This window comes from Stegodyphus dumicola, chromosome X2 (genome assembly GCF_044657685.1).
Source record: "Stegodyphus dumicola isolate Sdum_Otavi_A_Nest chromosome X2, ASM4465768v1".
NCBI classification, from domain to species: domain Eukaryota; kingdom Metazoa; phylum Arthropoda; class Arachnida; order Araneae; family Eresidae; genus Stegodyphus; species Stegodyphus dumicola.
The window spans coordinates 196552215-196567568 of record NC_140781.1 but is presented as its reverse complement, the minus strand read 5'-3'; the positions used below and the strand labels follow the sequence as shown (position 1 = coordinate 196567568).

At 33.7% G+C, this 15354-nt stretch overlaps 1 protein-coding gene across 2 annotated transcripts in view; it reads left to right on the top strand.

Annotated features, from left to right (window-relative positions):
• RhoGEF3 (Rho guanine nucleotide exchange factor 3) overlaps window positions 1–15354 on the top strand; it is a 200522-nt gene that overhangs the window by 147246 nt on the left and 37922 nt on the right. Inside the window, exon 2 of one of the 2 annotated variants that reach the window (XM_035364439.2) lies at window positions 13922–14914. The exons of the other annotated variant lie outside the window; for it this stretch is intronic. Coding sequence (XP_035220330.2) covers window positions 13922–14914 — 993 coding nt within the window. The remainder of the gene's footprint in view (window positions 1–13921; window positions 14915–15354) is intronic. 2 annotated transcript variants of the gene reach the window in all.

Sequence of the window (15354 nt, the reverse complement as noted above, 5' to 3'; positions counted from 1 at the left end):
CTGTTATTTAATTAATGAAACATATCGCATTTGAGCAGTTTAATTGGGCAGTATATTCTTCAGCACTCTGTTTTGTCGTTTTAATTCTATGATTAAACTTGATTAAACTTGATGCAGTATTTAGAATTTCTGATAGTTAACACCGTGTCAAGCTTAGTGTCTAATATAACTTTTGAAAAACCGAAAAAAATAAAGGCACCACGCAATAAATTGCATACAGTTTAACGAATACACGGGTAAATGAATAGCTGAGGGAACAGAAAGGAGCATCAGAAAAATATGAATTATTTTGATTAAAAGAAATGACACGTCTTCTGCGTATGCCCACAGGAGGATTGCTACTGAAGCTATATTATTGTTAATTTGAATTTGATCTCGGTCAGTATTAACTAGAAATAGGAGGAAAATGTATTCTAAAAAGACAGTTCAATTTTATTTCTAAGGAAATTTACAGTTTTCTTAATTAAATACCATGAATGGTAAATTTTAGTTTTTCAAGCTGAATTTTTAGTGTGATAAAAACTTGATACATTTTTCCTTTTTAATAATTTAATAATGGTTATCTGGCTTTCACCAGCTGATGTTTCTAAAAGCGATGTAGTTTTTATCTGCAAACAATCAAGCTGTCATTGCCATCAGCTGGTGTTATTAAAATGATCTAAATGTAAGAAACTAGCTAATAAAGTAAAAATGAACTAGCGATCAGCGATCACTAACAGGTGCTGCAAAATGGAACAAGAAATTTTAGTTGTTAAAAACTGTAGTATGATTTGAAAATTTTATTTCTTAAATTTTTAGTTTGCGAAAGAATTCTGATGGATATTTGACTTTTAGCGCGTAAACGGAACCATTCACCGGCATTTTATATTGATACTGAAATTAATTAGCACGATTTAAATTGACACATAAAAATTTGAATTATAAACGTTTTGTTTCATATGTAAAAAATTTCTAGTGTTGTCTAAATAAACTGAAGATGCTTAATGGCCACGATTCACATCTTCCACTGAAGGTTCTTAGTTCTTTTCATTATATAGTTCGTAAATTTATTTAGCAGAAATAAAAGTAATGCTTCTTCCCAATTTTTGTAATTTTTAATCTCCAGTGCCTGTTAAATAAGGAATGATTACATCCGCCCCTTTTCTATTGTATGTTTTATTACCGTTTCAAGCTCACCAGACTAGCAGACTAAGACTTCCCCCCTCTTTCCATTCTCTATCCTTCTTTTCATATTTTATTCGGACTTAATTTTTCAGGCGTGGAACGAACAACCGCTCAATAAAATCTGCAGTATGAAAAATTGGATGATTGTGATTAGAATTTTGTCGGTTGTGCTTTGCGTTGATAGCTTTATTTTTAATATATTTCGTGCCAAGAATGTCTAGACGATCATTTATTTCGTATGGGTAATTTATAAATACTATGTGGGACAGAAGAAATATTATCATGAAACGGTTGTTTCTCGCTATCAAAATTTTATTTCATTAGAGCATATTAACTTTCGAACTTTATTATATAATTTATTTTATAATTATATAAATATATTACATTTTATAATTATATAAATATATTACACTTTATAATTTTATAAATATATAATTTAAATTACCTAAATAGTAACATCAGCCAAAAATTCTTGTCAGATTACTGTGGGATTATAATCGCAATGTTTGAAATTAAATTATAGAAATGCCACGTAAATTTTACGTTATGCTTTGCCCTGTATCATTCACTTTTTACGACCTTCAGAATTGCCGTTGATGGTAACTCAGGTGCGAGTCTTCATTGCTGGGGTTGAGTAGATACATAACTTTCACTTACTTCTGTTCCTAAACTGTGAAGACCAAGTAATCAAAATTTGCGTTAAATTTCATCGCCACTTTAAAGGGTTTTATATGGTGGTATGACGATGCTGGCCAAAAGATTTTCGGTTTACGTGTCCACACTCCTGCCGTTTTACATTCATGAAAGGAATGCAAATAAAACTTTGCTTTGAAACTGTCCATCTTTCTGTCACAACTCTGCTTTTTAGTAACCAATGGTCAAGCTGAGAATATACTATAATAATATTATTCTGTGATATGCAGTATATGTGCTACCATAAATGGTAGCTTATTGACTTCCATTAAAACGTCTGTATTTCCCAGTTATATGTCTTTTGTGTGAGATTGAAATCCCTCTGTACAATCATCGACAATTCATGTGGATCATGTTTCTTTGCTAAGCTCTTTTTAAATATATTTTAAAATTCCTTAATTTTTAAGTTTTTTTTTTTTTTTTTTTTCATCTTGTATATGTATGTATGTATGTGTGTGTGTGTATATATATATATATATATATATATATATATATATATATATATATATATATATATATATATAAACATAATTATTTAACAACGTAGGCAAAATATGATAGAAGTGGAAAAAGTTCAGATTTAGAAGTTGGTGGAATCTATTACGTTAACTTGAACTGAGATGTTGAAGTAATTTGGAAAAAATAAAATACACAAATAAATACTTGCCTGATTTGTTTTAATTTAAAATACTAAATAATTATGTTATGTAAACGTAGCAGCAATTGCACAGGATATTCTTTTTTAAGTCGTATTTATATAATTTTCTCGCTTTTAATTATATATGCATGTATTACCTCCGATTTTGTTAACCATTTACTCTAATTAAATACCGTATTTAAAAAACCTTAGCTAGTTTACATTTCTGCGGTAGACCGCAATATATGGAAGTGTTGGTTCTCTTTTTTTATGTGTGTATGATTCTCTTGCTTTTTCTTTAACTGCACTGAAATCGTTGGTATTTCCCGAGTTTCTTTTTAAAGGATTTCCGAATATCCGAATGACCTTTTGTACTACAAAGCGTGAAAGAAGGAATCATTTCCTCTGCGGCATTATACTTTTATAGTTTCCCCCTCTTCTTTTTTTTCGGGGAGTATAAGGCAGTTTTTAACCGATGGATTAAAATTCAAGGTTTGTCAGATTTACGTATGTTGTTTCATTTATGTCATCAACGATTTTGAAACCTTTTCATGGTCTCTATAATTACCATCAGGATTATTCGGAACAGTTTTAAGTCCTCCGTGCGTCTATGGAATAGCTTAGTGAATATCATAGTGATTTTAAGAATTTGTGCGTTTAGGTCTCATTTTTGTTTCTGTTCTTTTTCAGTTACTTCCATTATTGCTTCAGCTACACAAACAAGAATACGACAGAATCAAATATCAAGTGCCGCGTTTAACTTCATATGTTGCAGTGAAAGTTAAGCATGAAAACTATAAAAGACTAATTTTAGGTACTAAATAAGCAGTGCATCATTTTGCCATGGATTTAGTAATTAAGGAAAAATTATTATAAAAAAGCTTTCCTGCTAACATATACAATTTATTTTAATCTACGCGTTATTTTTTATGTTGAATCATTCCTACACGTATAGTGTTTTGTGTACTCCACCAGAAAATACAAATTGAGTTTAAATAATGAGGGAGAATTAAGGTTAAGCGAAAGAGCTACTACCACTCAGCGGAACGCGGTGGTCATGTTTTTTTCCTTCTGGTATGCTGTTGATATAGAAGCAAAATTAACTATTGTTGAATTAATTTTGTACTTTTGGTTACATGAGAAGGTGCGTTAACTTAGGAACCAGATTCTTAGGCTTTTGTAAATATCAAACTATTATTGTATTAGCCAGGCCGCAAGTTGCAGAAGTTTAGTTTGTTATGCTTTTGTTGAAGCAATAATATAATTTGGTAGTTTTTATATATTTGTTGAGTTGTAGTATTGTAAGTTAAGATGGGGCTAAAAATCGTCTTCGGACTATCTAGCAAAGCTGTTTAGTTATGTGAAATCGCCATATCATATAAAATATGTACAGTATTATGTAACTTCTTATTTTTTAACTTCTTGAAATTTTTCTCATATCTTAACATAGAGGAAAAGGATTCTATAGCATTATTTCTTCTCTAAAACTTTAAATATAACAGTTACAAGTAGTTGATCAACGCATAGTGATGCATATTTTAGACCACGCATTCTATGTAGTCAATTTCATCATCACTGTATTATTATTCGAAGAAAAATATTTACGTCTTTTTAGAATTCTTCAACACTCTAAGTGACTTAAAATTCATTTTATGATATGGGAAAGCAAAAATTACTTAATGGTGCTCTTCAGCTTTAAAAATGTGTGCACCGTTGGGGCCCCCTCATTGTCATCCATGCATCCAGGTTTGCTGCCTTTTGCTGTCTGCCGACAATTTTTGGATTTTTTACTGATAGAATTTCCAGTTATTGACTGCGTACATTCATTCTGGAAAAGGGATGCACCCTGGACCCTTTGAGTGTCATCTGAGCATCCAGCATCTTCGATGTTGCTTTTTACTTTCTCTCAATAATACTAGATTTGTCTGATCGCATTTCATTTCCTGTGCTTTCGTTACTAATTATGCATTCTTTGAGGGAGGGAATGGTGCAAGACTGACGGAAACATATTTTGTTGAAAGTGTATTCCTCAAACAGCAAATGACGCACCTCTAAGAAAGAGATGAGCCGTACATTGCACTTAAAAGTAGTTCTCGGAATGAACGTAATTTTTTTTAAAAAAAAAGGTATGATGTAAGGAATATTATGCTGGGTTTTATATCATCTGATAGCTGTTACAATATGTGGTATCTGTGTACTTTAGGTATCATGTATAAATATTATACATGAATATTCGGCTAGTTTCTGATTTTCGTTCTAAAGGAAAGTAATTTTTAATGAAATTTTTAAGTACTTGTTCTGTTTTATACCCATTGCAATAACTGGCATTGTTACAGTGACTATGAAAAGATTGAAGATTTTACGCTTCATTTTGAAAAAAAAATTTAATTTTATTTGCATCAATCTTATCGTTTCAATTTTCGAAACCTCTCTAAAAGAGGACAATTAATCTTGCAGCGTCGGCAGTGTGACATCTCGACAATGTTTTTAATAGAAGTCCATTCCGACTTTGAGTGATAAAATATCTTTTATATTTATTTGAAAATACAGATAATCGAGATCCTTTGCTATCGTTATTCTGACATGTGGTGTATATTTTACCAGCTTTTTCTATTACTTATTTCATAAACTGTTTTATCAAGAATCTGAGACTTTTAACTTTAGTTAGTAAAATTCTCAAGACTTTTAGTTCTTGTAATAACACTTGTGAGCTTGATTCAGTTCGTAAAAGTATTCTGTTGGAAAGATTGATCTGTTGTTTCCTGAGAAATAAGTGCTGTTGAAATATGTATCAAACTAATTTCTCAATTTGATTGTTTTTAGGGGTGTTAATTAAATTTTAGATTTCATAAATCATTTTTAATGTTATCATTAAAAAATTTCCGGAAGCTATAATATTACCAAACGAAATATGTTAGAAGCATTTTAGTTGAACGTGACCCCATGATTAAATTGCATTGGAGGATAAATGAAGGCTTAAATTTATCTGAAAGTGTAAGAATATGAAATATATATATATATATATATATATATGTTAGCAATGCAAAAATGTACTAAGGATAACTTTGATTGTGACCCGCGAATAGATTTTATATTTTTGTAGTTTAAAAAAGTAGCACTTAATTCTTTATTTTTCCTTCTGATACGCTTAATTTCATTGGTACGAGGATCTGGAGAAACACTTCGCATCATTTTGAAATGCCTTTGTGTAACTCTATGTGGTGGGTTTTATTTGCATTTTTTAGATAGTAATAATAATTTTACTGTACTAATACTAAAATAGAAATAAATAGAAATGTCCAGAATCTAAAAACTTATTCTGTATAGTAAATCAAATAGTTAAAGGATCTTTGCCTGAAATTACCTTTAATATTCAGGTAATATCGATATAAAAAAAATTACTGGTGTTCCTGTGCCGTCCTTCTTCTGATCAGGCTTGATGAATCGAAATGATTCATACTTAATGGAAGAATCTTTAATAGGCCTTCCCCACTATTGATCAAAGATGTTGTGTATGCGTCACTCTTACCGTGTTCTGTGTAATCATGCTAAATTGGTAGTCCATCCACGAACAGTTTTTACTAGCATTTGAACCTGTTTTTATAAGCCTTTATTAAAGAATGCAAACCAAGAATTATCGTCGCCAAGGACAAATTTTCGTCCCGCCCTTAGTACCAGATTTGTTCAACTGGTTTCTCTTTCCACTTTGTACTTAAGATAACTTAAATTTTTCATTCATATGTATAATCTATAGCTTGCTGAAAAAAAAAAAGTGTAATACCTCCTATAAGCATGTAATCTTTGCATCTGAGCTTATTTTTAGAAGTAATGTCAATTGCAACCACACTAAACTATACATACATTTCGAAGCTAGTTTTGCGAAGAACTCAAAATATTTGACAGGAATTTAAAATATGGGCATTTTTGTATCTATTATGGTTGACAATGGAAAAGAAAAATTAGACTAACGCGAACTTTTTTTTTATAATTTTTTTGCAAGCAAAGCGTTGGATGAAGATGTGTATGCAACTGAGAATCCGTTTTCTATAATTGCTAGGATACATCGGAGCATACCACTTAAAGCTTTCTAAGTGTACCAGCTGAAGTTAGATCATATTAGCATAAAATTATAATTTGACTCAATTTCTGCTTTATTTGTTGGATTCTCTTAGCCGTCGCCAGTCGCTGGCCCGATTTGCTAAGAAACAAATTTTTGTCACTGTTGCGCATTTTCGTCCTGAAATATGAAGGCATTATTTCTTAACATCTCAACAAATATCCCAGAACCTGTGAACTGTGGCGCAGTTCTCACTAATAACGGCAATAGATGCTTTGTATGCCTTGAACAGTACAGTAGGGTTGAATCTCTCATTTTCCTTGCATCATATAAATGTCGTTTCTTTGCTGGGTATCTGAACAGATTTTTATCTCTCCAGAAATCTTATAATGCGAGGGATTCTTTATCATTCCCTATCTACAGCAAATGTTTGGCTTTACATATCTTATTCATTAAAGTCTTCTGCAAAAGCTTGTGAGTCTTGAAGTTGTTTTTTGGGAGGTGTGGGGTGGCTTGCGATATGTAGTATCCCTAGAAACGTAAGATGAACTACATTTAGTAAAAATCCGGCGTAAAGTGGTTAGCATACCCCATAAAATTTTCAGAAATGCTTGGCAGTTGTTTCGCACCTTTTTGCCATTTTCAGAAAAGCTTTTATTTAAATTTTCCCTTTTATATACCATTTGTTTCTGTCTTTGTTTACTAGGAATGTTTTTTAAAGCTTAATAAAAGTGTTTATAGGAAGCATAACGAAAGCATGTAACTTTAACCCTTCGCCAAAATCTGGATAGCGTTAGGTATAGATAGGTAGGGGGAGGGAAAGCTGGAGATATTTAAAAACTGAATACTTGCGAAAATCATACTTGATACTGAATACTTGCGAAAATCATACTTGATGTCCCGTGTCTAGTCGCCCTCGAAATCGATAGTCTTTTTTTATATAATTTAGGCCAAACTAAAAAGGCTTTTTTTACTTAATTTTAAATTTGCGGAAAAATTCGATAATCAACCTCGCTGAGTTATTGAAAACAACTGAAAGTATTCCTTCAAGTATTTAATTAATCAAGTTTTTAGAATACGAAGTTATGTGAATAAATTAAAAGTGTTAAAAATGAACCTTCTGTGGAAGAGTTACTGTGTTTTATTTAATTCAAAGCGTGTTGAATCCAACAAAAGAAATGGAGAATGACGAAAAATATTTAATCAAAATTGCTTGGCCTAAGACATGAAGCATTAAGTATAGTTTTGAAATATGCCGAAAAATCTAAAAGTTGTAATATTGAAGAAATAATGAGCGTTTATGTTCTACGGAATGTTTTTTGAAAAAAATACCGGAATCTAGGGAGTAGGTGGGCAATCGAACTTTATTTGAAAAGAATTCATGCGCAGACAATAACGATGACTTCAAAGCAAAAAACGTTATTAAACATAATTAAACTATAAAAATTTATTTTCTAGTAAGTTCTGCTTATTAAATTGGTTTGCAGAGATATTAGATGAAATTTTTTTCTCTCTTCGAAATAAGTAAGGGGAAAAGAATAGTTATGATACGTTATCAATTTTCTTTCAGTAACTCGGCGTCTGTTAAATTGCCATATTATTCGGACTTTTACTGTAGGTTCTATTTACGGTTCAGTTTCATGCTGCCAAGAAAACTAACTTTGAAGTTAAATCTAAGAAAACAGATGTCATTTTGGTGAAAGTCCTCTTTGGTCTTTCCTTTCTTGGCTTATCTTCTAAACTGTTAGACATGATGAAAAGTCTTATCACATCACCGGTTACACTTTGGATGATGTTAAACGGTCATGGAAATCTGGCGATATAATATTTCATCATTACGAATTACAGGGGTTGGACAAAAATATGGAAACACCGAAATAACAAACATATTGTTGTGACTAATACAATATAGGAAAACCTTTGTCTTTCAAAACAGCTTGTGATCTTCCCGGAATGAATAACTAGAAGTCTTGCATACTTTGCAAGGGAATCTTATATCATTTTTCCTGTAAAACGTTGGCGAGTTCAGTTAACGAAGATGGCCATGGTTAGCGCTGACGCAATTCCAAAATATCGCGCAAAAGCTTAATAATACCGATATCTGATGACATTTAGTGGCATGGTAGATGTGAAAGTTCACCCTGATGGTCAGTAAACCAATCCTGGACGATGTGAGCTGAATGAGCAGGAGCTCTGTCTTCTTGGAATACCGCATTACCATTGGAAAACGAAATTTGTACCATGGAATGGACGTGATCAGTCAAAATGGTCACATAATCTTTGGCAGTAATGTGACCTTGCATACTAATGATTGGTGCCATGGAATACCACGATATGGTTGCCCAAACCATGACCGACCTCTCGGCAACAAACATTCTCTATCATATGCTTGGGACGGCGCTTGCCAGACGTAAACTTGCCCAGAAGTCGGAAACGGTGTGAAGGAAGACTCATGCGACCAAACGAAAGTCTTCCATTCCTCTACATTCCAGGTTTTATAACTCTGACGCCACTTTCTCCTCTTACGGGCATTTTGATCACTAAATTGAATTGCAGCTTGCCGAAAAATACCGTGCTTGTAGAGCTTTGTATTGTTTTGGTGCTGGCAGGGTTTGCGAGTTCGACATTCAGTTCAGCAGTCATTTCTACGGCTGTAGTCCTCATATTTTACATCACAATCCCCTTCATCTGTCAATAGGATTACTCAACAACTATTTTCGTTCACGTTCTGATTTAGCGGATGCGGTTTTTCTGATTTTGCTGGATGAGTTAAAAATCTTAGATACATGATGCCTCTTGAAACACCAAACACTTCACCCACTATGCGAGCCCCAACAATTTGTCCACGTTCGAATACATTTAACTCTGACATGATGCACTCACAACTGCACAGAACAGTATCTGGATAACGAATGACATTTTTAATGTATTGAGGATTTTGTACAGGTGGTGTAAGTGAGCAAACACATCAACGTCTTTAACAGCTTTTGCAGGAAAAAACATGTCAGTTCAAACATGCATTTTGCGAAGGGTTTTCATATTTCTGTCCAACCCCTGTATAATTATTTTAGCGTATGTAAGCATCTACGAGCAGCGCACTTTTAAACTAACCAAAGAAAATTTCAGATTGCAAGGTACCATGCGAGCAAGACTATCAGTTATTATTATTATCGAACGTGATATGCAACCGTTATAATTATAGTATTTATTTCATTTATGATTGTTAGCTTCTTCTGTGACTTCTGACTGTCTACAGCGGCTCGTGAAGAATGTTTTCACGTAGTAGTAGCGAAAGTATAGTAGGTGATGAACGAAAATCTTTATTGGCGAACTTATTTTGAATAAAACTGAAATGTGTAATCACTTTCATTTAAATATTGAAATGCACATTTTAAACGAGATGGTCCGTAGAGATAACGTGTGATACATAACTACCTAGTAATAACTCATGTATATCTGTGTATTTAATTTTAAATTATAGGGTGAACCAAAAATTTCTAGTGTTTTTAAAAATTCCTGAAGGATTACCGCATTTTCATATGAGGATGCGGTTTGGACCAAAATTCATGTCATGAATTCGAACTCTTTCTTGGTAACAAAAATGTTTATTTCAAAGTTTCGCCAATTGATAGACTGTCATTCTACACTTCATATGCCATTGAACGAAAGAAAGCTCGCTTAAGTCTTACAATTTCTTCATTACTTAGTGTTTCACGCTATCAAGTGTTCGATATGTTCTTCCACAAGGAATCACGTTCTGCAAGCATATGGTAACTCTATTCACCGATATGTTAAGCACATATATAGATAGATAGATAAGCGACTTTGTGAAAAATAGAAGCTTTTAATTATGTTGCTGATGGTATACTGATAGTGTACACGAAGCATTTCAACTAGCCCACAACCGAAAATCCACGATCGTTAAGCCCAGCCATCAAAGAGGTCATACAATAGAGAATTAACGGCTAATTGGTTGCTTCTCACTAAATACTCAGATAAAAAAAAGGTCTTCATAGAGGCTGTTACGTAAGAGCAGACCACAATCTTTCATAGCGTCATACTCTGTATAAGCTAACTTTCTCGCGTAATATTTTGAGGCAACATTGTCTTGTTCCAGAGACCCAGCTGTTTGTTGCACATGGCTCTTCGAAAGGGAATGAGCCGATAAAGACCGGGTGTCGTGATATCGCACCGCACAGTATGCAGTGCCAAATGCAGTAGCTCTTCTGTGCATGCTCAGTGATTGTCTGATATTCGAATTTCGTTTGTTAAAAAGTGTTCAGAATCAATTGTGGAATTATCAACTCATTTTCTCAATACCCATGTGGCGATTTCTTCCCGCTTATGGCTATGATTTGGTTGTAACTGATGGAGCGATTATACTGTGTAGGGATACAACTGAAAAATACAATCCGAAATCCGCAGTACTAATGAATTTGGTAGATTCACGCTTCTTGCAGTTCCGCGAGGTCTATTGACTCCACTGGTTTATTATCTTGTTGAGTCCCCACCTGGTTGCTAAACGGCTTGTATTGCCAACACAGTTTACCACCGTGACATCGGAGAGCCAAACGCACGGTTTCTTCAAAACGTCGTATGAAAGATTAAGCTCTTACAGATTCATTGGGCCTTGATATGCTTTCTTCTGTTTCTACGAACGGTGTATTGGTGTATTTAATTATGGCAAAGCACACGAGGGCTATCTGCCTAAGGGGAGGGATGCCTTTCGTGGAGGACTTTCTAAGGGAAACTGGCTCGTATACACGTTACACATGGGGAAAACCACGAAAACGCCCATGCAGCCAGCCCGTTCGCGGGATGTTTCTACGAACGAAATGGTCGTTTGGCTGTAACAGCTGAATACCCACTTAGGCAGAATAAGTTATCTGACTGTGTTTTATCAATTAAACTCGGTATTCAATAACTTATTTTAAGTCTTTTAATATGAACTAATGCAAACAACTGAAGTTCTGAACCCTGAGACAGCTTTTTTAAGGCAGTCTCATTTATATATCTAGGCTTCTTGTGGTGCAACCTCATTTATATATCTAGGCTTCTGTGGTGCAACCTCACCCTTATCGACGGAATAATTGCTTCCCCTCTCCTCCTCCCCCCCAAAAAAAATCTGAATTCATGGCATGAATTTTGGTGCGAACCACATCCTTATACGATAACTCGCTCACTTTTACGAAATTTTAAAAAATTCTAGCGAGTTTTGGCTCCTCCCGTGTATGTATCTTTTAATGTTAATGTGTTTTAGTCTATTTTGAAATGTATTGAACAAAGAAGAAACTTTAGTTTTCTCTTCTTTCCCTCACCTCTCGCTGCTAGAAGTCTTTGCTAGCATACATTTGAACACTTTGTGTTATTTAACTTCATATGAAAGTTTTTTTGCTGTGCCCGTTAATAAAACTACTCAGTGATGTTATAGATAGTGATCTGTTACATAAATTAGAGCTGCGATTTTCTTCAAATTTTTCGACGATTATTCAGATATGATCGGAATTTTACTAATCAAAAATCAGGAAATATAGTCTTGTGCTTGAATTACAGTCAAAAGTATTTAATCCGGACTCGTCGGGACTTCGACGATTCCGGATTATCGACTTTTCCGGATTATAGATCGTCAGTTTAAATCTGGTAAGATGGCATGCAGAAATTACAAAATTAAAAATATGAAATCGTAATTTATGAAATAAAGAACAATTATGATCTAAAAGGTATCAAAATTTACAAAAAGAAAAAGCTTAATATTTATTTGTTTACTTTATTAAACATTTCTTTCAATGTACGTTGTTTAAGATGCTTCATTTCATGTGACAATACTTTCTCTTTAATTCTATTAAACAGACATAATTTCTTGTTTAGTTACAAAGTTCCGCTGTTCAAGACCTATAATTGCTGTGTCGAGAATACCGACTAATTTGTCAATCGAAATGTTTTCGGTTTCAATAACCTGTCTGTCACTTTCTTCACTATCGGAAGCGAATTATAATGACGAGGAACTTGATTTAAATCATATCAAAGACAGAGTGTATCGAGATGAAATACTACATTTATTAAGGAATTATAAGCCAAATAAAATAAAAACATCTGCCCTGAAGATAAGGATAGTGCTGACAGATCAACTTCCAATTCATTGCGCGCCACGGCGTTTCTCCCCCCCCTGCCGCAAAGCAGCGTGAAATTGATAAACAGATTTCGGATTTCAAAACATACTTTCGCTTTGTAGATCCTTTACATATTAGTAAATATATATCGGAAATTCTATTTGACATAATCGAAAGTTCAAGCTTACTTTTATAAAATTGCTCTAACAGTCTGCAAAAAATAATAAGCCGGATCCAATTCGAAGATTAAGGAACAACGCAATCTGCAACACTAACTGAATTAGATAATTTTAGCTTAGCTTATACCGTCCGTTATACATTAAACGCGCATGCGTAAACGTATTATGCGCTTGCGCACACGCATATTCGCAGCCGTACAGGTCTTACGCGCACGCGTAAACGCCTATGCGCATGCGTCAATGCGAAGCATGCGCAGAAAGTTTGTAGCTTTGAGGTCCGGATTATGGGTGTCCGAATTAACGACTTTTGACTGTATTGTTCAATTTCTGCTGTTATACAGCGACATGTATTCCATCGATTTAGCAGAACTTGCTTTCTGACAACGTGGAATTATTAAGTGAAAAAAATAACTTTTCTGTCTATTAAAAGCAATTTGTTATTTAAAAGCGCAAAATTTTTATCATTGATGGATTTTATCCTCATGAATGCAGCTAAGTTTTTTTTGGTTCACTTTTTCATACTTGCGATGATTCCGCTATCTTGGAAAGCCCAATAAAATTAAAATATCTCTCCCCTTCCCCCGCACACATGCACCAGGTCTGGCATGTCGGAAGCTGTACTTCCCGTTCCCTGAAATTTCATCTATGGGTGAATTAGTTTGCCCTCTTAGTGGAGTTTTTATTTTTTAATTTTAACTTTTGAGGTGTGAGTATACATAATTTTTTTAAATGCTAAGTTTATTAATTATTTTGTTGGTCGTATGTTAGTATATTTCGATTTTTATCTGCTCATAATGTTTTTCCATCTTAACATGAAAGTTAGTTTAAGGTGAAGCTATAAAGACGAAAATTTTCTATGATTTTAATAAGCTAAGGGGAAATTTATAGTTAGGATATAAAAGCAAATCAGTAGGTGTTCGCTTTCATGCACAATTTCAGTAGTGATTTCCAACAGCGGATTACTTTTTCACTCGGCAATTTAGCGATGTTTTTTATCAGACTTCCTTATTTTCAATTTCATTTTATATTTGTTTTTATGTGTTTAAAGTGTGTTATTACATTTTTGTCTTTTTCCATTTAGAAATCAGAAAACAAAACAGCTACGGATGGGAACGCGTCGAGTGAGAAAAGAAAATGTCTAAGTGGTGATGAAGAGCTACCTAGAAAGCTTGACGTAATAATGGGCTTGGGCAGTAACCATGTTCTGAACGAAGCAAATAATTGCTGTAATTTAAACATGGTGGAGGAATACACACCTTTTGAGAAATCTGAGGATAATACTCAAGTGGATCAACTTCCCGTACCCATGAGTAAGAATAAAAGTTCAACAGTTCTGCGACTTCGAAGTAAAACAACGTCTCGTTCTGAAAGACGGGCCAAAGGGAAAAGCACATCAGAAGTCTGTGGACGAATTGTACAAAAAACACTTTCAGATACTTCAGATTGTAAAAAACGTCCAACTTCCCAATTTTATGATTTAGGGGAATTTGAATCAAAGACAGAGCCTCAGAATCTCTTGCAGTTTAGCGGTGTTGCCAGTGGATCTCAACCTGCATTGTCTTCGATTGATCAGATATCGGGTACTCCTGAAACATCACCTGGCTTAATGTCAAGGTACTTACCGCTGCATACATCAACACCTCAACTTTCACCAGCTGACAGCCTTTTGCAAAGATTTCGTAAGAGCTTTGCCATGAGATTTCAGAAGAAAAAATCTGAACCAGTATCAAGTGCCACAAATCTTGAATTGCTCGTTTCACCATTACAAACCTCAGCGGAAGTTGTACCAAATGATTGTTTCCAAAAAAAATTAACGGACGAAGAAAAAGATGTTAGTAAATCACTAAACAGTAATCAGCCTCAACCAATTGTAAATAAAGACCAACCTAAATTAATTCATAAATCTGGTCCTAAAAATAGTCCGAAAATCCGTCGGAAAGAGCCATGTGTAAACAGTGATAGCAGGAAAAGAAATAAAAGAAAAACTGATTGGCGAATGAGCTTAATTTATGATAGTGTTGACAATATTTTTGATAAATCTAAAACAACTACGAATAATAAGTGCCATGTAATGGTAAGTTTAATTGTGAAAGAAAATGTAATGTTTTTTATATAAATGACTCTAGATTATTAAACTATCAGTGTTTATATATATATATTGCATTTTAAAAGCCTTATCTTATGAAATAAAGGATAAAAAAAGTGTTATAGCCGTTATTTAAATTTAGCCTTTTGAGGAGACTTACCGAGCCAACGAAAACCTACTCTAAGGAACAACGAAAGCGCGGCCGAAGAAATTTTAACCTTAAAAAATGCGTAGTACATACTATTTGCATTTTTAAGTGACACGTTTCGTTTCTGAAAAAAATGCCATTTTTTTGTCCATTGTGACTGGTGGAATGTGATTTTTCATATGTTGTCTATCAGAACATGGACATTTTGCTATTTTTTAGGAAAAATTATGAATATATATTTCTGAAATATAAATCATTGTTCACTCCTAAAAGCATTCCA